The sequence below is a fragment of the Phodopus roborovskii genome, unplaced genomic scaffold (assembly GCF_943737965.1).
Source record: "Phodopus roborovskii unplaced genomic scaffold, PHOROB, whole genome shotgun sequence".
Classification (NCBI taxonomy): Eukaryota; Metazoa; Chordata; class Mammalia; order Rodentia; family Cricetidae; genus Phodopus; species Phodopus roborovskii.
This window is the reverse complement of record NW_026126689.1, coordinates 6,392,869-6,416,859: the sequence shown is the minus strand read 5'-3', so window position 1 is coordinate 6,416,859 and position 23,991 is coordinate 6,392,869. Positions and strand designations below refer to the sequence as shown.

At 49.7% G+C, this 23,991-nt stretch overlaps 1 protein-coding gene across 2 annotated transcripts in view; it reads left to right on the top strand.

The window, feature by feature from the left end:
• The first annotated feature begins 1,465 nt into the window (after nucleotides 1-1,465).
• Tbxas1 (thromboxane A synthase 1) overlaps nucleotides 1,466-23,991 on the top strand; it is a 166,927-nt gene continuing 144,401 nt past the window's right edge. For both annotated transcript variants that reach the window (XM_051174681.1, XM_051174680.1), the window contains exon 1: nucleotides 1,466-1,668. In XM_051174681.1, coding sequence (XP_051030638.1) covers nucleotides 1,580-1,668 — 89 coding nt within the window. In that variant the 5' untranslated portion in view covers nucleotides 1,466-1,579. The remainder of the gene's footprint in view (nucleotides 1,669-23,991) is intronic.

Below are 23,991 nucleotides of genomic sequence, written 5' to 3'. Positions count from 1 at the left end.
GGATTTCCGCAGATGGCACTGCCATGATTGACTGTTGTGGTCTGTCTTCTTATCCAGGTTCCATTCTGACTTGACAGTCCACAGAAACACACACACACTCACACACACTCACACACACTCACACACACCTTCACCTTACAGGACCAAAATAAAGCCCGTTTTCCCCAATGCGTCTCCTCTTCCCACAGCTTTCTCCATCTCTGTATGCCACCATACCCACCTGGAGTGCACCCGAGGGGCCTGGGGGTCAGAGGTGGGTGCCTTCCGTTCACCCCCAAGTCTCTTCCCATCCATCGGCTTGGTTCTAGCTCCCCGGCGTAACCAAGCCTCACCTCTGGATGAGGAAGCGGCCTCTAAAGGGAGCTCTCTGCAGCTTGGAGGAGCTGTGGTGGATGCACGTGTGGTACGGGAAAACGTGAGGCTGCTCGCTGCGGTGCTGTGGACGTCTGCCGTCTGTGGGCCCCTGCTCCTTCTCTTGACTACCCCCACCCCAGGGGATCCTCCGCACTCTAGGCTCATCACTTAAGCTGTAGGAAAATTTCCCGCCATCAGGCCTCCATCCGTGCCCTCCGTACACGCTACGGACGCTCTTCCGCGAACAAATCTCAGCCGGTAACTTTCTTCTCTAGTGTGACCCACACTGCTCCTCCTAGTGGGTCATCCCACAGGCTGGCTCCCAGCTCCAACACCGTGCTCCACTAGTAATCATCCCTTTATTTGTAGACATGTTTACTGTTCATCCATCGGCAAAGGAAACTCTGCAGGACTGGGTGCCGGCACCATTTGTGAATACGGCAGACACCGGCCCCATGTGTGCTGGGTGAGCGGTTCCTGTCTTCTATCTGGACTCAAGATGGAGCACACTGACTAATAAACTCACCCAGTGGATTTCATCAGATCATCTCGGGGCTAGAACAATCAACCCACGCACGAATGTGCGTAAGCTTTTAGACAACCAGGAAACCTGCCAGCTCATGCTGAGAGCACCCACCCAAGCGAGGCAAGGTCTGTGGTCTGCACCAATACTCTGAGTACACCTCTGAGTCAGGAGGTTCCACTGGTAACCGATGAACTTCGAGGTGGTTGTCTGCAAAGCAGACCGCTCTCCATCCAGCTGGTGTCTGGCCCCCAGGCTCTGTAGGACATCCAGAGCACCCGGTGTGCATCACCCCTGCAGGATGGATTGACAGAGCTGGAGACATGGAAATCTTAGCTTCCCCCAAGGAATGCTTGTCAGAGGAGCAGCTGATGGTTACAACCTCTTTGCTTCTCGGTGATCCTGGGGCCCCGTCTGTCTGCTGCTGTTTCTGGGGAAGCTAACATAAATGTTTATTGACAACACAGTCATCAAGAAAATAAAGTCGCTGATTCATTGCCTTGCCCTGAAACCCTTTGTTTCTCTTTCTGCTTCCTTCCTCTTTATAAGGGCACACTGTAAGGGCCAGCACATTTGGAGGAACCCACTTGATGTGAGGTTGCTTTCTCCAACACCCACATACAGATCAGGACTTCTATAAGGGCAGGAGGTCAACACTCTCTTTTCTCCATACGATCACCCCTCTGGGGTCTCACAGGAACAATGCAAGTTTTGGGGTTTCTCGGGTTGGAAGCAAGCGGCACCGTGGTGACTCTGTCCCTGTCCATGGCTCTCTTGGCCCTCCTGAAATGGTAAGTACGGCCAACCCTAGGGACTGTGACATGGCCAGAAACGTCCACCCCGGAGCCTGTGGTGCCGGGTGGGGTGTGCGGGCATGTGTTTTTCTTCTTGTCTAATCTAGAGGGTGTTGAGTATTAACACGGCCTCAGAATTAAAAGCAAACAGCCAGGTTAATCTTTTGCTAAAATGCATGAGATTCGAGTGTCAGGAAAAGCTGGTGACTCAGTGGCCGAGAACGCTGCACATAATGAAGTCTGGAAGAGACGGGAAAAGAAGAAACTCGGAAAGGCGTGAGGGAGGCTGCAAGTGTTTCCTCAAACCCCGTCATGTTGTCTCACTTTGCTTTTTGAAACCCTTTCTTTATGTTGGGTTTACAGCGGATTCAGCCTCTTGGTTCACAACATATTACAGACTCTGCAGCAAGCTGGCCACAGGGGTGTCTGCAGGCTTGAGGACGAGGTGGTAGAACGAATTTCCTAATTTTCTGCTGTAGAAGGGATACATTCCAAACGAGGTGCAAAGTGTGCTGCCTTTGAGGCTGGAGACCCTGGAAGAGTCTTGAACTTGAGCTACACAGTCTCTCCCCTGTGGGTTTGTTAATTCAACAGCAGTGTTCTTAACCTGGCCCCAGGGATGACTGTGAAAGAAAGGCCTCGAAAGGAGCCACACTGGTGCCCATCCGGACTGCAGTTACAATTTTTAGTGTTGCCTATGTTGTCCCAACCACCTGGATTTAGGTCTCTCTGGGTTTTAAGGGGAAAGTGGAAAAATAATAGAGCTGGAAGAGAGTTTCAATTTATGTTTCTAGTGGTAATAAAGCCTCCTGTAGATTAATAACTGGGAAGGCACTTTGAAAAACATCAAGCATTATGCAAATGTGAGGTATTATTCTTCTGGAATTTGCATAGCCGAAAGTGGAATGCACGTTTGATGTTCTCTGATGATGAAATGACTTCTTGGAAATTGGCTCTGAAACCCGGCTTCAATCCCAGTGCTCTTTTGCTTTTTAACTGGTTTAATTATGTTTTGAACTTTCCTGTCTCAGCATGGCTTATCTGGCACTGAGGCCAGCCACTTGTGATAAGAACAAATGGTAACCCCTTGCCCCCAAGCCCTAATAATCCACTTCAATGTGTTCTATGCCCCGTGGAATCCAAAACAAAGTATTATGACATGCAGTAGGTGCATAGTCGACGTCAACCACTATAATTGACTCCCAGCCATGTAACCTAAAAGCAGAGGAAGACCCAGGAGGATAGTTCAGAGGATGAGCGCATGGGTGGCATGTGATGACGTCCTAGGTTTGAACCCCTACACTGCAGAAGGAGAGTCTTTAGTGGCTAGCTTTATGTGTATTTTCATTTCTTATTAATGCTCTGATTACAGGCTAGGGCTGTAGCTCAGTTGGTAGAGTGTTTACACACCGTTCACAAAGGCCCTGGTACCACGTAAATACTGGGTACGGTGACATATGTCTTTAATCCCCGAACTCGGGAGGTAGAAGCAGAACAAGAAGTTCAAGGTCATCTGTACCAACCCAGATCTAGTCTCAAAAAAGAGGCACAGAATGCCTGTGGATAGTACTTTCTCTTCACCAGCTATGCTCTGTGGCACTCAGAGCCTTGCCCACCCGAGCCTGGCAGGTGGCCCCGCAGCATCCATGTACACATTTCATCATTCCCTCTCTGCGTCCTTCTCATTTCTGTATCCTTAACTCTGCGCCTGACACATAGCATGGCCTCAATAAATGTTTGATGAGCTAATGAGTGAATTGCATACGTTAACCATTGCTCTGATCACGGAAAGGGCCCGCGTCCTGCCTGATAAGCTGCAGAGCTGGGTGTTCGTGGACGCACCAGCCGGCGAGGCAGCTGTGTGTGTGTAATCTACTCCCAGGCATTGTTAATAACTGGGTTCAAAGACGAAGAGTGAAGATAGAGGCAAAGGGCACAGGTGGTGAGTAGGAAGTAAGAGTTTAGCTCCATTTGTTATCACAGAAATATTTATCGACCTGTTAATGAGTGCCAACGTGGTGGGAGACGCACCATGGGGGGAAGGGGAGACCTGGATCAAACCAGCCAGGGATGGGGCCACGTGGTTGTGGTGAGGGTGGGGTGGGGATTGAGCTCAGTGTCTACAAAGGCGAAAGGTGCTAGAGAGGAAAGCAACAGAGACCATGCCTGAGACCATGGTTGTGGAACTCAGCTCAATAACAGACACGCTTGGACTACCATCTTCCTATTCCCGGCAGGATGCTAGGCGGCCAGGAGAAGCCCCCAGTTTGAGCATCTCTATACATGGGGAGGCGTGTCTCTAGGGAAGGGCCCAAAGGCCAGAGATCTGAGGTATAGAGAGGCTCCCACTGTCATCTTGTATTCAAGATGTGTTGTAGAAAATGGGGCATTCTAGTGGGCTGTGTGCCAGGGTGTCCAGTCTTTTGGTATTGGCACACAATGTAGTCATCTGTAAAGCTCATAGTTGAGAACTATACAATGGAGTTACAAAAGAAAAAACCACACACACAACAACAACAACAACAACAAAACAAAACAACAAATCTTATGTTTTAAGTACATTTAAGATGGGTGGTGGTGACTCACGCCTTTAATCCCAGCGCTCGGGATATAGACGCAGGAGGATCTCTGTGAGTTCAAGGCCAGTCTGGTCTACACAGCGAGTTCCAGGACAGCCAAGGCTGTTATTCAGTGCAACCCTGTCTTGGTGGGGGGGAAGCAATAAAAAATTTAAATATGTTTAAGATTTTGTGTTGGGTTGAATTCATGGATTTCCTTGGCCATGTGTGTCCTGTGGAATGATGGTTGAATGTACCTAACTGACCTTTAGGAGTTCCCTCTGGCCAATCCAGGGGGGACTGAAATGGATAGTCTAACAGCTGAACAGATAAAAGCACCAGGGACCTGAGGTTGCATCTTGTCCCCTCAAGTCTGTGGGTTCTTCAAGGGCAGGATCTCCCTTCTCGTTGCAATTCTGGGAGCATGGGGCTCACGGCACAGAGGCACTGCTGATGTTTGGCCGACTGAGGTCGATTTGACAAGTCCATGTCCATCTGCTCCAGATTCCCTGAGTGGCCTCTCGGTTTCCCTGGCCTCTCCGACAGGCTGTACATTGGGCACACTCAGCTGTGCAGCGCAGCAAATGCTCGTACTGCACACGGTCAGTCATCCTGGTTCTTTCCTCCAACACTGAGCTCAGGGGGTATTCTTGCTGGAGCACGCCTCCACGACACTAGGAAGCCCACTCCCAATGCCTGGCACATAGATAGATGTCCAATGAATGCCAGCAGAAGGCCCCGCGTCTCTGCCAGTCCGTTCTCCCTTGGCCTTCTGTAGAGTTCATGGTTGCACAGAAATCCAAGCCTGCTGCCATGAGCCTCACTTGCTTCCTGAAGCCCTCATGTGTGCAATGTGAGGCAGCTTGGTGCCTGCATTTGTAATTATTTTAGCGTGACTGTGTCTACCTCCCTGCTCACCTTATAGAGCAGAGACCACAGACTTAATAATGAGCAAATGGTTATTAAGTATATGAATGGATTTGGAAGAAAGACAAAATAACTACTCCACTTCATTTAAAGAGAGACGGCTATAAGCTAGGAGTGATTTTTTTCTTTTCTTCTTCTTCTTTTTTTTATCATTTCCTTATATTTTCCTACCTTGTTTATTGAGACAGGGTCTCTTACTGAGCCTGAAGCCCACTGATTCCTGCACACCTGCTTTCTTATGTTCGATGCTAGGGATCCTAACGAGGGTCTTCATACTTTCCCCACGGGATCGTCGTCTTCCCCATTAGATTAGAATTCACCTGTCATCTGGTGATATAGCTCAGTGGTAGAGCACTTGTGTAGTATGAACAAAACCCTGTGTTTCATACCCAGCATTGAGGGGGGGGGGAGATATCATTCTTCTGATAAAATCGTTTGAAATTCTTCCTCCAAGAAGTAAGTTGAGTTGAATATTGCTTAAGGCACCCTTAAGTACTAGTGTGTTTCAACTTTCCAGCAATGCCTCAGCTGGATTTCTGGGGCAGATAAAGATTTCTTTATCCTGTTACAATGTGAGTGCGAGGAACTAGCCCAACTATTAATAATAGGCTTCTTTCAGTGGTAGGGTTAGGGGAGATTTTTTTTTTTTTTCCAAAAGTAATCCTGCTTAGAAAGGAAGTTGGGTGGGGGTGGGGAACTGCTCCTTTCAGCAAGCACAGGGGGCACAGGAAGCTACTGGGGAGATACTGAGGTGTCACAGTCGTGTGTGTGTGTGGGGGAATTGGAAGGGTGCTGTGGTCAGCATAGAAGGCGGCGTGAAGACGGTAGGGTAGCACTGGCCCTCACTCGCCAACACGTGAGGTCCAGGGGTCTACCTTGGGATGGCGGAAGGGCGTTTAATGCCAGGTTGTACTTAAAGCTCTGGCTTCAGGGTTCAGAGGTATGAGGCGGTTCAACATTTACACAGGAATCTGAGTGAGGTGGCATGCTGATAAATGCTTCTAAATCTGGTTTAAATTAAAATGCGTTTGAGGATTATTAGGGCTTGAGATTATCATGGAAAGCCCCACCCCTGTGCTTAGAAGTTTCTCAGAAGAGAGCTTGCTTTCTGCATGGGAGAGTGAGTTCCAATTCTAGAGCCTTATCTACTGCCAGGACATAGTTAAGATAAACCACTGGGGTAGAATGTGGGTGCCAGATAAGAAACCCAAAGCACAGGAGAGCAAGAAAAATATTTCAGTCAGCCCTCCATATGTGCCCATCTGTATTCGTGGATTCAACCAACCTCAGATTAAACTATGAAACATAATAAAACAAACATGGTAGAAACTCCAAAAAACAAATTTAACTTTGCCACATGCAGATGATACAGTGGGTTCGACAGCAAGAAGCCATGCTGTGGCGCTTCCTGTGGGACTCACAATCCTGCCCCACGGCCAGTTTGAGCCTTGCCTGTCGGCTACGCCATTTGCTTGTGATAGGACTAGGCCTATGATGCTTGTGCCTGTATTGAACACGTGCAGATTCTGCCTTGCCATCATTCCCTAAACAATGAAGCAGAACATGCTCACTCATCGTATTGGCTGTGATAAGTCATCTAGAGGCGAGTTAAAGGAGAGTGTGTGTATACAAAGCCTGAATCATTTTCTGTAAGGTACTGAAGAGTCTTTGTTTTGATGTCTTTTGGGGGTCTTGAAAATTAGGCCATGTGGGTACCAAGGGACACTTGTCTTTTCTGATAGAATCAAGGGTAGAAGGAAAAAGTGGCCAGGCTCACAATGTCAGTATTCACAGACGGGAGATCGGTTTAGTCGCCGTTCCCAGCGTTTTGTTCCTAGGAATATCTGGAATGTTAGATCCTCTTTTCTTGGAGATTCATAGAAGATCAAAGGCCTCGGGAAATTCTGCAGGAAAGAAGCCGATTCAACTTCATTTACTCCAGCATTTCCACACCTATTTTATAGAGTAACGCTGTGCGCAGCCGTGGTGGGAGAGAAAGTCAAGCCTGGGAACGACAGCTAGATGCATGTATGGGCTGGTAGAGAGTGAGGGCTGCCAGAGGGGCAGAAAGATCAAAGTTACCCCTTTCAGACCCTCGGGCTCCAAGGGCTGATGCTCTGTTCCCTACAGGACAAGAAAGCTATGGAGTCTAGTGGTGAAATCAGGTCCCACAATGAGTTCTGGCTCAAAGTTCAACATCAGAGGGACATCAGATAGCACGTTGGTTCAGTCAGGTGTCAGGGATGCTGCTCTGGGAGTGTGGGAATGCCATCCATCAGGGGTGCTACCAAAGCACTGGGCATGGTGTAGGCGGCAGTAAAGATTGTCATAGAACCTTCTGGACCGGGATGGTATGGACAATGTTTGTAGGTCTATGTGGACCTAGCCACTGCTCCTGAAAAATTGGCTAAATCCCAAATTATCCGCAAACGGTGATTCTTCCTTTCATCCAGACGCCCTACTCATTCTAAGTGGCAGCCACAGGACCAGACAAAATACCCCAGAAGCAGTGTGGGGGCCCTCACTGGAGCTTTGCTCATGGCTCCAGCCCTTTACCCTTTGCTTTAAATTTTCTCCTTTTCGTTTATGCATATTTTGTGCATATATATCTGTGTGCCCCCTTCGGACAATATCCGAGGTGGCCAAAGGGGGAGTCAGATCCCCTGGGACTTGAGTTACAGAAGGTTGGCAGGGTCCTTGTAGGTGCTGGAGATTAAACCAAAGTCCTTTGGAAGAACAGCCGGTGATCTTAACGGCTGATGTATCTCTACAGTCCCTTAGTCTTTAGCCTTTGTTTTTATTGCCGCTGTTTTTGTTTCGTTTGTTTGTTTTCTGAGACAGGGTCTCTCACTGCATGACCCTGACTGGCCTGGAAGTTGCTCTTAGAGCAGGCTGACCTCATACACATCCCCCTGTCTTTGTCCCCCAAGGGCTGGGATTACCGATTTTGTCCTTTTGAGACAGGGACTCATACCGCTCACGCTGGCCTCTAGTTCACTATGTAATCGAGGATGACCTGAAACTTCTGATCCTCCCGCTGTCGTCTTTTGATGCGTGGCAGCCACGCACCACTGTGCCTGACTTTATACAATCTTGGGTATCAAACCTCACGCATGCTAAGTAAGCACTCTATCAGCTGAGCTGGGTCTCCAGCCCTGTTCTGAGTCACCTGCCAGTCAGACTTTAGCTGGGGCTTGAGATGCGGGGAAGAACACAGTGGGCAATTCAGAAGCGGAGGACTATTTCAGGTGGGGAGGAATCCCTGGCAAAGGCCCATTAGAGTTGGTAACATTCAGTGGAACAACACATTAGGAGTGTGAATAAGGGACAGTTTAGACATACATTTCAAAGGCCGTGGATAATTCCCAGTGCCTCGGAGCTCCCAGAGAAGGATGCACATGCTCCTTCCTCCCGTTTGATTTTTTTTTCTTTGCATTTTTGCCTGGGATACAATGGGTACTTCAGTTTAATAAGGCACTGATGAGTGTGGAGATAAAAACCATGCCTGCTTATAAAAACTAGGTCTGCACTTCCTCCAGGACTATTTCTGTGGAATATTATGGGTTTTTTGCTTTCTGTTTTCAATAGTCATGCACAGTGTCTCTGTCCTTTTTCTCACGTTATCGATTTCCCAGAACAAGAGTACGAGGTGTGACCGTAAAGCAACGTGACTGATTATTTTAGCATATGCTCCAGACCTTATACATCCAGATGCGTTTTATGACCTTCAAAGGCATTTTCCTGATAGGCTGAGCCCTCACTGCAGATCTACCACGACCAGAGACTGTGTCCTTCAGACTCGGCTGCAGGGAGGCAGGCAGGCACAAGGTGTCTAGACGTGGGCTCCGGGAAGCCCTCAGGCAAAGCATCTTTGTTGAGAGTCCTTAAAAATAGCTCCCAATTTGGCAAATAGGTGATTAAACTGGCTAATAGTATTTGCGATCTGAATAAAAGGTGATTATGAACAATAAAGCTTCCGGGCACTATTTGCTCATGGAGGCAAATGAACCAGTTTGTGCAAGACTTTGAATTCTGCAGGGCGGACAAATTCACTGGGCAGATGGTTTGTTGTGGTTGTTGCTGTGGGGTTGTCATTTATTTATTTATATTTTAAGAAAACTATGGCAATGTTCTCATTCTGTATGGCCATCTCTATCTCTTCTCTCTCTTCATGTGTCTGTCTGTGCATGTATGTGCGTATTAACGTGTGTGTGTGCGCGCACGCGTGTGTAGAGGTCAAAGGTCAAACCCAGGTGTCTTACTCAATTACTTCTCTACCTTCATTGAAAAGAAAATCACGTGTGTGCACATGTATCTGCGTGGGAGTGGCAGGGTGCCCTTGGAAGCCAGAAGAGGACACTGGATTCTCTGGAACCGGGGTGACAGGCAGCTGTGAGCCTCCAGATGTGGGTGTGGGAATAAAACTGGGGTCCTCTGCAAGAACAGCCCAGGCTCTCAGCTGGCGAGCCATCTCTCCAGCTTCCGCCTTGTCTCTTTTGAGACATAGACACTGAACCTGGAGCTCACCAGTTGGGTAGGGTGGCTAACCGGAAAGCACCAGGGATCCCCCCTCGGTCTCTGCTTCCCCCGGTGCTGGGGGTAGAGGTTCATGCTGGCTTGGCGTGCTTGGCTTTTTACATGGGTGCTGGGGATCTGGACTCAGGTCTTCATGCTGTGCGGGATGCACGTTCCTGACCATTTCCCATCCTTCCTTCCCTTATCTAGGAAGGAGTTTGGGCCTCTGGCAGCGGAGCTGGGGTATCAGTTGCTTTTATGTTGTGTGACTACAGAAGCATTTAAAGGAGTAGAGGTCTAATTTGGTGCCTGGCTCATCCATCCTGGTGACCATAGGGACATCTCAACCCATGGTGATAGGAGCTTGCAGCATGGCTACTTCATATCTTGGTGGATCCGTAAGCTGAAACTCAGGCCAGAACCTGAAGTGGCTCTTACCATCAACGCTCACACCCAGCAATCTACTTCTGTTAGCTAGGCCACAGTCCCGCAAGTGTCCAGAACAGTGCCACCAATGGGGACCGAGCATTCAGAGACACGCTAGCCGTGGGACCCATTTCACAACAGAAGCACAAAAGGCAGAAATGAAACAAGAATCCCTTCCTACATCAACAAAGCGGAGTCTTTTTCTTACTGTTTGCTCAGGGGAAAGTGGAAGTGGCTTTCCCAGGAATAGAGCTACCAAGTGTGCCCTTCCCCCATCCCCAGGTACCCCAAGAACAAACAAATAGGCTATCCTTTGACATCTGAGGCGAGCATTCATCTTTGGGGACCCTGGTAGCTTTTCAGGGACTTGTTCCTCAGGGCAGGAATGACCTGCAGGGACCTGAAGTGTCTCTGGGGAGCCGAAAGACGATGGACAGATGCTCATGTGTCATTGGCTCGTGTTTTGGCTATTGTGGGCCTCAAGGCTCCTGCTTCATCAGAAATGTGTGATGTTGTACAACTTCCTGGTAGGAGGGATGAGAAGGACTGTGGGTGCAGGGTTCCTCTGGAACCCTCAGCATCTTCGGTTTGTTACCAGCCTAAGCAGAGTCCAGCTCCAGGCCACTCACGAGCTAACCCACCCCTCTTAGACATCCCTTACACCAAGACAAGCTTCTAAAGTTTCATCTCCATGGAGAAACAGTCCCTGGGTGAAGGAGGCTGCCCCCGCCCCATATTTTCCCCAAGTGTTTGGGAAAATGGTGTCAGATGACTCAAATCGCTAAGCCGAGCTCCTAGAAATAGTGGTTTCTCCTCCACCAAAACCCAGCTTCCTGAGGATAGTGCAGACATCCTGGGGAAACAGCCGGAGACCACATGACGCCTGCAGCTGTCCCCACATTCTGACCAGAGAGCACCCGAATATCTCTCCCCGTGGTTCCCCTCTGCCTGCCACACAGCACCCCCCTCTCCCACAAGTCCTGCTGACAGAATGCCTCCCCTGGCTGCTCCATTCCACCCGTCCATCCTTCAAAGGCCTGCCTTAGTGTCCTTCTTAGTGACCCTTTGACCCGGCCAGTCTGCAGTGAGCCTTGTCTTTCTGCCCTCCCTGTTCTCTCTAAATGCTACAACATTATTTCGTCTGACCATATGCCCCGAGGAAAGCACCCGAGTCAAAGCCACAAGGGCCTCACAGCCGCTCAGCAAACGCCAACCAACTGCCACAGCACCGCTGCTCTGGGGGATATTTTTACAGATACGGCCGGACGTGCACTTGCACATAGCGAGGAAGAAGGTAGAGTGAGTTTCCCTCCCGTGTGCCCACCCGGCAGAACGCCTTGCTTATGACTTCTACTTGAGAGAGTCAATACGTTATCTGTTTGTTCAAGCATCGAATGCCAGAGGTTTTCTGAACTTTGCAGTGGTTGCCTCGTGGATATGCTGTGGGTAGCGAGCGGTCCCGTGATCTCAGGGAGGTAAAGCGTTAGACAAGAGAGAACAGACCTAGGAAAGGAGATGGGATGGGATGCAGACGTGGTGGTGGAGATGACTGGCAGAGCATCCCAACCCCTGGGAGGCACATGGCCACCTGTAGAAAGGGAGTAAGGAGCAGGCATTGCTCTGTACTGGCCCATTGATCACCCATTGATCGCCCTGCTAGTGTAGAGCAACAGCATCTAACTCCTCTCCAGCATCCACTGCTGATGTGATTGTCCCCATAGGCCCAGGACTCCATTGTCCCCACCACAATGTGTGTTTATGTAGAGAATGATTGATTTCTCCCATTGTAATTATTCAGCCACAAGCCAATTGGAAGCCCGGCCAACTGATCAATGAGATAGCCAGCAAGTTATCAGTCCACTCCAGAGCAAAAAGACTTGACATTTTAGCTAACCTGCACCCTCCGATTGTCAATAAATGCACAATTTACATTAGGCTCCCTGAGATGAGGAAAATACTTCACACAACACTCTCCCACCTTTACAAATCAATAGGCAACGGGCCACAGGCTGCAAAGCGTCAAGGAGGGTCTATGATCAGTCAGGTACAACCCCTAACCCTCTCTGAGCACACAGACAGCGGGCAACCTAGCAACCATATCCCCGGACAGAAGGGACTGTGGAGGTCCAGGGTGGAAAGCTCTCAGGAAAAGTGTCGTGCTCTGGGAATCCGCCAGACCTTTCATTTAGGGACCAACAATTTCCTGCAGAGTGATGTTGGGCAAGTCACATTTCCTTTCTCGTTTCCTGTGGCTAAGAGAAGGTCAGCAGCCCTCACCTCCATGCACATGCACACTTTCCACACTGTCCCTCACAGGCTCTCTGGGACTCCCCCCATCTCTCACCTAGATTCCTAGGAGGCCCGGGACCTGTCCCTTCTCCATCTGCTCTCCTGTGGCTGAGGACTTTGAGAGGCTCTGAGTCTGGAAGTCTCCTTGCTTGCCCTGTCTCCGGTTCCTCAAATTCGCCCTGCACCTGCAGCCAGGAGACCTCACAAGCAGCTAACTGCACCCCAGTGCGGAAAAGTCACCTTCCCTGGGCCTCCTCGCAAATCAACAATTCCTGGCTCTGCACACGAGGGCTCTTGGGGATCTGACCGCGTCAGCGCATCCCCCGTCACCCCTCAGCTCTCCTCGGTTGCTGTGTGACACTGCTTACCGCCTACTTCCGCGTCTTCACTCAGCTGCCAGCTTCACATTTGCCGTCCCAAGTTCTCGTCTCCTCACACCCGTTCCCCCCCCCACTCTCTCTGACTCTCTGACCCCCAGCAGCTTCCCCATCTGAAGGTGAGGGAGCAGGTATCACCTGCTTCAGTACACTCCTACTGGGCAATAGGCACTCAGTGGCCTGGTCGATTGCACTGAAGGAAAAGACACACCCTGTAGGTCCCTGGGGCATGAATGAACGCTCCGTGCATGTTCGCTGCTCTTTGAGACTTTGCCATCTTAGGGAGTACCACTCAGTTCTGGTCGAGTACCACTGGGACCAGCCACCACCCTCCTTTGTTATATGACCAGATCTCATCTGGCTCTTAAGAGGTTTTACTGTTGCAAGCCGTGCTGTACTGTGGTGTGGGTTGAAGTTTATCTCCGTCCTACTTATTAGATGTGAAGCGTCACAGAATGGGCAGCTGAGCCCACTCGGGAAGACAGTACACTCTGAAAGCAAGCACCTTACTCTCGCCTGCCTCTCCCTCTTTCTATAATGGCTCAGAGCTTGGACTTTGTGATGACCTGGGTTCAAATCCTGACTGACCTTATGACCCTAAGACCTTAAGCAAGCTAGGTAAGATACTGTGTCTCAGTGTAGCCAAGTGTAAAATATGTGTGCACGTTCACACGTACACACACACACACACACACACACACACACACTCACACACACACACACACACTCACACGGGAAGGAAGTCAGTACAGGAGTACCACGGGTGATTTTACCAAGGCCCAAGGGTCACAGCCAGCTGTGAACCTCATCTCTTTTATTTTCCCTGTGATGAAGAGGAGGTGGCCATACTTCCCTGCCTCTGTGAAAGTGAGGGCTTTTGAACAGTATCCTTATTACAACAGCATGCACCATTGCTAACCCAGTGCTTAGTGCCTACCAGCTCTTAGTTATTTCAAAATCTCTTCCTTGAAAAACTGCTTGCAAAACAAGTTCCTAACTCAGTCTACTTCCCAGCCCTCAAGTTCTCCCGTGTCAGAGTCTACACTCACCATCTGGCGTGAAAGTGCCACCTCTTCTCACGTGATCATCATTTTGTTGGTTGCTGGTTGCCTTGCCTCTGGGTTCAAGAACTTGAGGTGTAAATGATGTGTGGCGAATTGGCACACAGGCCCTGAGAAGTCTTCCTCTTTTCCCTCATAGTGTAGACACTGTGTGTGCTATTCACTAGAGCCTAACCCCTAACTCTCCCCATCCTTTACCAGGCCCCCAAAGAGGGTTCTTTACACTTTGCTTATCTTCTATCTTAGACCAGGTGAATAATCTGGTTAGTTAGCCGATAAACTTAACCAGCCAACCAGTAAACTAACCAAATAAGCAGCCAGCTAACCATAGAACCCACATATGATTCCAGAAGGTGAGAGCCCATCATGGTTGGGAGATACGGCCGCAGGATGGCTTGGCAGCTGGAGCAGGAAGCTGAAAGCTCAAATCTTCAACCATAAACAGGAAGTAGTAAAAGCAAGCAGGAAGTGGTTGTGCTTCCTCTAGCAAGGCTCTTCTACAGGTTCCACAGCCTCCCCAAACAGGCTCGCCAAGGGTCAAGATTCCCAAGCCCGTGGGGGACATTCAAACCGTCACAGTTCCACAGTGGGACATCATTTCCCCATGCAACAACTTGCTCTAGGAATACCAGTATGTCCCAAGTTCTCTCTCTCTCTCCCTCTCTTTTTCCCTCTCCCCATCTCTCTCTCTAGTGCTTTCTTATGTGCATTGGCGTGAGAATGTCAGATCCCCCGGAACCCCATTTACAGACAGTTTTGAGCTGCCATCTGTGGGCTGGGAATCAAGCCCAGGTCCTCTGGACCACTAAGCCCATCTCTCCAGCCCAGCCCCCATGACCCAGATTCTCAACCTTAATTACGTCTTCCAGTTCTCTGTTTCTAATATTTGCAGTCTTAATCTGTGATATGTTTAGTGTCTGGCACTGTTGAGCGTGCGTCATGGCCATTATCTATCACAGCCATTACTTATGCATCGTGAGTAAAAAGTCTGAGCTTTACTGATTATGACCCAGCGGCCCCATTTTTTTAGATGCAGAAATGATGTCCCAGAGGACTTACGTGAATGGAGTCGTATCAGCCAGCTATTGCTGTGTAACAACCCACCCCAAACCCAGTCACAAACAATCACACTTAGTTTCCCATGGTTTGTGTCTTAGCTGGAGTGGCTCTGTTCTGGGCTGGGTGGGGTTTGTGCCTGCTCCTTGGGTTTGTAACGACAGAGGCTTGAGGAGGCTCCGTTCTGTGCCATCACAAGAATGCAGAGCCCAGAAGAGGAAAAGGCAACACTCGAGGTTTTGTTCCAGAACTGCCTTCTGGTTGGCTCAGCAAGCTGCAAATTGAAGCCTAATTGAATGGGCTGAGGAAGAAGACCCCACCCTGTAGTGGGACGTGCTGATCCAGCCTAAGCCAAGAATGCTGCTGTATAGTTTTGACACAGAAAACTCTTGAAGAATTGACAGCCTTCAGTTACCCCGTGTTCCGTGGTCCAAGACCACACCCTTTGAGCCTCATCCCTGGCAAGAACCAAACCAGCAATAACAAGAACAAAATAAAACAAACAACAATAACAAAACCCACTCAAGGCTATGGGCATTTGAATTTTTACTAGAAATGAAAACAGTGAATCTAAGCAAACCAGATCCTGAGGAGGAATCTGCCAGCTGAGACCATGATAGGGGTCATGGCCGGCCTTGCTGTGGAGGGATGAGCTGGCATTAGGAGTTCCTGAAGCAGAGTCCAGAATCCAGTGTAGGACTCAGATGCGCCTGGGCCTAGGGATTTCTAGCCACACAAAGGGTTGAGGGCAGGGCCTGGCTCATGGGTACACTTTCAGGCAACCCTGAGCTCTCAACTCCAGTCCAGGACAGCAGAGGGAGGGGAGGCCTGCCTGAGGTAAAGGGGCCTGAGGAGACCTGGGTGCTTACTGTATTTGAAACAGCAGCCAGTGCACACCCTTGCAGACTGTGAGCTGTGGTGGAGGACATGTCTCTCAAACTGCCTCTGCAGGGCATCTGCCTGCATGCCACCATGCTCCGCCATGACGATAAGGCCCTAAACCTCTCAACTGTAAATGTTTTCCGTTATAAAAGTTGCCACGGTCATGTTGTCTCTTCACAGCAACAGAAAACCTAAGACAGGAGTATTAGTGTGGCCCCAAACCTGGACTACTGTCCTTACAAAGCAGACATTCTCATAGAGTCAGAGAGAGTGTGCCGACAGGATGGAGGCAGAGGGGAGCTTGAGCAACATGTGTGCAAGACAAAGAAGGCCACTTCCAGAACCCGCAAATGGGGGCGAGGGCTGCGCCTCTGCGCCACAGAGCAACAGGCAGCTGTGATGCTGTATGGGACCTTAAGAGCTGGTATGGTCATATCCCCTAGAGGGAGGGTCTCCCTCAAATGTGCTCTAGGTTTCTGTCTTGACTCACCTTAGTCCTGGCCTTGGAGAGGACAAGAGCTTGGGTCTGAGCCCAGGTCATCATGACTAAAAATGTGCAAGACTGCCCTAGTCTAAAAGGGGTGAGGCTGGAAGCCAGTCATCATGGCCCCCAAATCCAAGGGGACCCACAACTCCCCATTCACAGCTGTCCTCACGCCCGCCCGCCTCTCCCAGGGGACCTGCATGCTTTTAATTACCCGTTGATGGGAACTCTCTGGCTTTCAGAGTCCCTCCCCATCCTGGCATTGGCTTCCAAGTGGCTTCAGGCGAGGTGGTCCCCGCCCCCCACGAATTTGTGGGTATTCTGCAGGACTGAGGTGTCTCCAAAGGACCCCTGAGCTGCCTGTGGCCCCGGTGGAAGGAGGGACAATGTAAAATGTCACAAGGGCTTTCCGGTGGCTGAGGGAGGTTTGTCTGAATGTGAACAGGACCTTGGGAGAGGCGGCCTGGAGGCGGATAACCAGTTGGAAACACTATCAGGAGGCTGGCTCCTGGGTGTTGCCTGGCAAGGCTGGCAGGAACTGGTTCAGCAGTGTGGGGGAAGAAGGTCCGCTTTACCAGAGCTGCAGAAGTCCAGCTCAGGGCCGGAAGTGCTAAGGCTACAACAGGGTGCATTAGGGACCGCTCGCTGTCGCTACCTTCCTCAAACCCAGACAAGGCCACTCTGACCTTGTGGTCCACCAAGGCTTCTAGATCCTTCTCTGTGAGCTTCAGTGGGAGCAGGGACTCATTCCCCCTTGCACTAGAGCAGCCTGGGAAATACTGGCTCTACCTGAACTTCGCACTGTTCTCATGAAAATAGAGCCCGAGAAAATGTGTGCCTGCGCCCTTTGATACATTAATTAAGAGCCCCTTCGCGTCCTTGTTTAACTGAGGGCTGCTACCTCATCTGTGGTTATTAGCAAAGCGAGGGGGCCTTTGTTGAGCTTGACAAAGTGATTAATACAGACTCTCTGTGAATTTTGGCTTCTCAACAGCTTTTGGTGCACTAAGATTCCCCAGTGAGGACAGCACCATCAATTACCTAAACAAGCCACTACCTGAAGGCCTTGGTTATCTGTGGGGCTAGCCTGCTAATTGGCAGACAGAGTGAGAAATGGCCTCTGAGGCCATGGCCTCAGCCCTGACCTTTCCTGGAGGAGTAGGCCCTTTAAGTGGTTCTGTGGAGATGCCACCTCTGATCTGAGGTGACTGCATTTCTATTTGCTTCTATGAAGCCCTGCATCCTGCCTTCTGTCCCCAGAATTCTTTGCTTGTCCAAGGCTTTGTCCCCTTGGAATTTTCTATGTGGGGTTGCAGAACTCAGCACCAGGGTGTGTGTGTGGGGGGGGGGGGCGCATGTGTGTGTGCGCGTGTGTGTGCACGTGTGCACATGTGTGGTTGAGGGAGATCCAAGTTTTTAGAGATTAGTCTTGCTCAAGAGTTCTTCAGCTCCTGGAATCAGCCAGATGCAGTCAGGGCTGCACACGGGGCCATGGTGGGCTGCCATGTCCTGACCTCTGTCTGCTGAGGTAGCTTTTAAAAAGCTAAATGCAGGGCCTGGAGAGATGGCTCGGCAGTTAAGAGCACTGGTTCCTCTTCCAGTGAGTGTGAGTGCTGGATTTTGGCACCTAAATGTAGGAGGGTGTGAGCATTACAGCTCTGGAGTGGCGAAGGTGTCCTGCCTTATCAGGAAGCCAGGCTACTTAGAGCTGCAGCAGTACAGCTCTGGAGGGGTAGAGTTGGCTCTGGAGGTATCAGGGCCAAAGTGGGCTTCTTTGGCTGTCCCTTTTACCCTACACCCAGGTTCAACTCCCAGCACCCACCTGGCATGGCAGAGCACACAGACACACAAGCAGGCAAAGCATCAATGCACATAAAAAGTAAATTAAAGAGGAAAGGCTGAATGCAGGGCTTAGAAAGATGGGCTCAGCAGTCAAGAACCCAAGTTCATTTCCCAGCATCCATGGCAGGGGCTTCATAGCCATCTGTAACTCCAACTCCAGAAGATCCCACGCCCGTGACCTCTACAGGCACCCCCACTTTAAAAAATACAAACATTTAAGGTGACACATTTTAAGTAAGCCCCCCCACCCTCTCAATCATAGAAGGGAAGTTTTGGGGAAAGCCTTTCTACTTTAGCTCTGTGTCTATTGGGTATGTCTAATCTGGCTTTTAAAAAGCTACTACAGAGGCTGCAGAGACGGCTCAGTGTTTAAGAGCTTATACTGCTCTCAGAGTATCCGGGTTCAGTTCCCAGCACCCATGAGGTGCTGCAACAATTCCTGTTGCAGGGCACCCACGCAGTCTTCTACTTCTGCATGTATGTGGCGCACACGGACGCATGAAAGAACATGCATATACACGTAAAGATAAAAAAAATGTAATTGTAATTATAATTTACTCTTGCAATGAAGAGATGTGTGTGGCTTTGTAGGTGCACGCGCGTGCACACATCTGGTGGTCAGAGAACAACCTGTGCCATTTCTTCTTCCACAAGTGATGTCTAACCCTTTTGTCATTGCAAACTGATGATGTCGTCTACATGGTTCACACCTGAGTACCACACAAGTGAGTTTTAAACAAGTCATAATGTTTTAAGTAACAATTCTGTGTTGTGTCAGGCCCAATTAATACCTGCCATCTACCAATCTATCACTTGTCTATCCTCTGCCTATCTGTTTACGGACCATCAATAGAGTAGCTTGGTGTAGATAAAGTTAGATAAATACGCAATACTTAACAAGGCCACGCCACCCACAGGAAGTAAAGCCACCCACCTGGAGCCCTGGCATCATTTGATCATGTTGCTCTCCTTCACACTAGACCCAAAGCTCGTGTGTGCTCACATCATGACACCGCTGTTTGACTCAGTTTCCTGTAATTCTCACTGGCATGGAAAGGCAGGCCAGTGCCCCAAGACCCTTTGGTGGCTAGATGTGTGATGGCAGGGAGCTGGCCCCCAAGAAGAGATGACTGCCTCGGGCCTGTCTTGCCTGTCCCTCCCGCGCTACCCATCTCACCCCAGCTCACCTCATACCACCTAGTGGGTGTTGCTGACTCTTTCATACGGGGCTTGGGTTTCCTGGGGCACACAGTGGAGGACACAGTCATGTGTCTGCTAAAGTGTCCTTGACAACACCCTGTGGCCTCCTGCATCCCGTCTCTCCTCAGGTGCGTTTATGTTGTGTCCTTTGGCTATGATGTAATGGGCGCATCTCCTGGTTTAACAGCATCGTAGGGAGCAAGCCTTCTTATAGGATCTGAGTTGTTTTTCTTTGTTCCAGGTTGTTTCTAAACTAGCTTTTGTAGGAAACAACTTAGCACCATTTACCATATTTTCTGATTCATAACTACAGCTCAGTAGTGAACAGAATAACTAAATTAGCGGCCACTTCTTTGCTGCAAGGTTTGGAACTCAAATGCTCAATCCACTTTTGCTATCTGCTGTTGAACTTGTCTGGGCTGTGAATGCCTGGCTCAGGGTGTGGTGCTGCTGACCTCTATGATGGTCTGGTATCCAGCCCCTGGTACCACACTGGTGAGTAGGAACATGCAGGGAGCCATGCAGGGAGCAGCTACCAGCCTGGCAACTCTCTCCATCCCTAACATGCTGGGTGCATTGGCCCCGAGGGCCTTACAGACCCTCCTTACATTTCCTTCTTCTCTGAGGACAAACCATAACCACGGCTTAGACTAAACCCACGGTCAAGTGCTGAGCAGCTCTGTGGTAGAGACACTGTGACAGGGCACAGAGGTTCATCCGGCCCAGGCTTTGGGAAAGGACCGAGGTCTCCTTTGCCAGTCTCTGTCCGTCAAGTCAAACCATCAGCCAGGCCACACCACAAACACTGTGCCTTGCTCAGACCAACTTTGAGAGTGCTGTCTTCTCCACAGTGGCTTGGCTGTGGACCATGGCTGGCAGGTGAGATTCTAATGCGTGCCTCCGCTAAAGTCTGTCACTGTAAAAAACTTACCACCATTTGATTTGTTTATGGGAGCTGTCCTGGTTTTCATTTAAGGTCATAACTTAAAGCTTCCCCTGGGTGGGGGGGGGGAGGCACATTTACAAACATTAATGGTATTCAGGGGCGGCGGTACTGGTCAGACACAGGCATAGCAAAAATTTTGTCAGGTGTCACCCACAAGACTGTCTTTGGAAGAGTAAGGTCATTAAGCTTGTGGGTCGTATTGATTCCATGACCTGAAGACTAGGATTAAACAGGAAAAGTGAACATTAGCCGGGGACTCCTTTCTAAGTCATGATGGTTTCTGGAAGGCTCTTACCTATGGGCGCCATGGGTTTGTGCTGCCAGGGCAGAGGCCAACTTTGGTGGGAGCAGCCTGATGGTCTCTTGCCCTGCCCTACAGCTACACCATCCATCTGTTGAAGGAGCCCAGGACAGGCCACAGCCCCATCCTTATCCCGGAACTTCTCCCCTCCCAGCACATTGCAGATGACGCCTGGCTCTACCTAAGTATGAGTTGGTAAGGGAGCTGAACAATAGCCACCAAAGCTGTCCATGCCCTATCCCATGAATGCCACCATACATGGCAACTACCAAGCTATGATTCAGTTGAGAATCTTTTTTTTCTTTTTTGGTTTTTCAAGACAAGATTTCTCTGTGGCTTTGGAGCCTGTCCTGGAACTAGCTCTTGTAGACCAGGCTGGTCTCGAACTCACAGAGAATCTTTTTTAAATATTTATTTTATGCATACGAGTGACCTGTCTTCATGCACACCAGAAGAGGCCACCAGCTCCCATTACAGATGGTTGTGAGCCGCCGTGTGGTTCTGAGACTTGATCTTGGGTCCTCTGGAAGAGGAGCCAGTGCTCTTAACCTCTGAGCCATCTCTCCAGCCCCCCCCCCCCACAGTTGAAAATCTTAAGAAAAACTATTCTGGATTAAGGGGGTGGGTCTAAAATAGTCACAAGACTTCTTGTGTTACGGGGAGGGTTCTCTAGGTTTTGCCTTTTTTTTTTTTTTTTTTTTTTTTTTTGTCTTTTAAATTTATTTAAGTTTGTGTTGTGAATGTTCTGCCTGCATGTATTATGTGTACCCACATACATGTATGTGTGCCTGGTGCCCACAGAGATAAAAAGAAGGCTTTGGATCCCCTGGAACAGATGTCGTAGGTGTTTGTAAGCCATCCTGTGGGTGCTGGGAACCAAACCTGGGTTCTCTGCAAGAACAGTGAGTGCTCTCGACCCGGCCACCCCTCCAGCCCTGCTCTGGTCTCTAGAAGGAAAGATTTCAGTGAGAGACACAGAAGATCGCTTAGCAGGCATTCCGGAGAGCCGCGGAGGCGGAGAGGCAGTGCAGTGGCCTCTGCTAAGGGGTTTAAAGACAGTTTATGAATATTTATGAGGTGGGTGGAATATTCATGAATCAAGGAGACCCTTTCCTGCTCCCAAGTCATGGTGGGCCAAATCCTCTTTTTAGAGTTTTTCCTCTCATAACCCTCTAGAAAAGCCCACACGGTGTGTGTGTGTGTGTGTGTGTGTGTGTGTGTGTGTGTAAAACCACAATGCAAGGGAATCACAAAGAAGCCACCATCTTCAGAGGCTGCAGGCCCTTCGTTAGTGCAGATTTGGGACCCCCCAGTTTCGGATAAGGGGAAGAACCTGATTGCATCCTTGAGAATGCTCAACCACAGGGACATGCTGACGTCTAGAAACACAGCCGCTGAGCTGTAGCCCTGCTTACTCTGCTGTCCCTGACTCCGTGCCCACTTTCAGAAGGGATGCAAGAGTTCTAAGTGAGAGGAAAGCTAAGTGATGAATGGAAGCACAGGCTGTCACTGCCACCGGCCTGGGAGGCTCCAGAAGGAAGGAGCTGGCCCTGGGTTTGAAGACTTTAAAAGGTGTTTGCGAATTTTGAATTTATAGCCTCTCGGACCACAAGGTAGCAAATTTGAATTGTTTACGCCGCCATGGTCTGTGGTTGTTTGTTCTAGCCGCAATGGGGAAAACTAGCTCATTTTTAAGAATAGCTTAAACTCCTGACTTAAAAATGGTTTCAATTTCTGACAGGATTCACCGTAATATTTACCCTGTTAAAGAAGGTACCGCCCTGCACGGGAAGTGATTTCACGTATAAAGAGCCCAGTTACTGAGTCCCCAAGTCTACCGCAGTTTTCAGCAGCGGAGGAAGCTTCAAATGCAGCAAGGGAAGACCACTTTTCTCACACTCGGTGAAGGCGATGCCAGGTGTCTGCATTGTTTCGAAATTTAGATATGTGTGATGTTTGTTCCCGAACTGAATACATTGCTCATGTGAGGCATAGATGTGCCTTGCTGGTCTAGGTGTCAGCTGAGCTGGCAGTTTCTGGAGACCTTGTTTCTTGCCTGGTTGGGATGGGGACTCGGCACTCCAGCCTCGGATGCCAATCACCATTTTGCCTGAAGCACGTGGGGTGGGGATGTCTAATATCCAATTAGGAGAGGCAGTCATGGTTACAACAACTACACAACCCACTGTGTCTCTGAGGCTTCTGGCTTGCACCGTCGGTGAACTGAAGTCCCAAGGGCTGGGGAGTAATTGCTTCGCAGGGGGAATGGAAATTGCCTAGCTATTTGTTTAATGTCTAAATATAGTTGCTTTAGTTACTTTTCTTATTGCTGTAACCAAATACCTGGCAAAGAGCAGCTTGATCCAGGAAGGGTTTGGTCTGACTCATGCGTGGTTCAGGGGTACAGTCCAACACGGTGGGGATATGCTTGCTCGCGTCTGAGTAGAAGGCAGGCGGAGATAGGGATGTACTCAGCCGACTAGGTCTTGCCCCTCACTATTCTGGGATTAAGGGAGAATCTTCCCCCCTCAGCTGATCTCTCTAGAATGCCTCAGTGACATACCACAGCTCTGTCCCACCAAGGCTTTCGTGTTTCGCGGTCTACTCAGGGTGACAACGGTTAAATCTGATAGTTGTTTTACATATGGTTCTGCCGCTACCGTGACCAAGCGCAACTTACGGAAGGAAGAGCTCATTTGGGCTAACGGCCGCAGAGGGAATAGGAATCCACCATGCCATGGAATACAAGTAGCAGGCATGGTGGCAGGAACAGGAATCTGATAGCTTACACGGTAACCGCAAGCATGGAGCAGAGAGGGTGTGTGGTTGTGTTGGGAGACGGATAAAGAGGGCCAGAGCTCAATGGAGAGAATGGAGGTACAGTCAGAAATGTAGGGGTGCTGGCTTGGTGGTATTGACCATTGAGGGCTCATGTAAAGAGACTGGCAGGGAGTCATGGGATTGCAGAGGCAAACTCATCAGTGGTCTTGACAAGACACGCCCTTTCCCATTCCGCAGGTATATCAGTTTAGCGGGAACAGACAGAGGCAGGGTTAAAGAGTCAAAAGCGGACAACACATCTCCATCTCAAGAAACTCTGCTGGAAGGAAGGAAGGAAGGAAGGAAGGAAGGAAGGAAGGAAGGAAGGAAGGAGGGTGAACGAGGCCGCAGCTGCACCCAGGCGCGCGCTCCCTTGCCGTAAGGTAGAGAACACAGGGACTGTTTGCATTGTGGTAAGAATGGTCAAGTGGGAAAGAAAGATCAATGCACCTGAAAGAAAGCCCTGGGATAACAAGCCAAGGGCTAGGCAGGGTGGCTCAGTGGGTAAAGGAGATTGCTGCCAATCCTGATGCCCCGAGTTCAAGCTCTAGGCCCGGACGGTTCAGTAGAGAATGAAATGCCACAAGTTGTCCTCTGACTGCCATGTCACATATGTGTACCATGGCACATATGTGT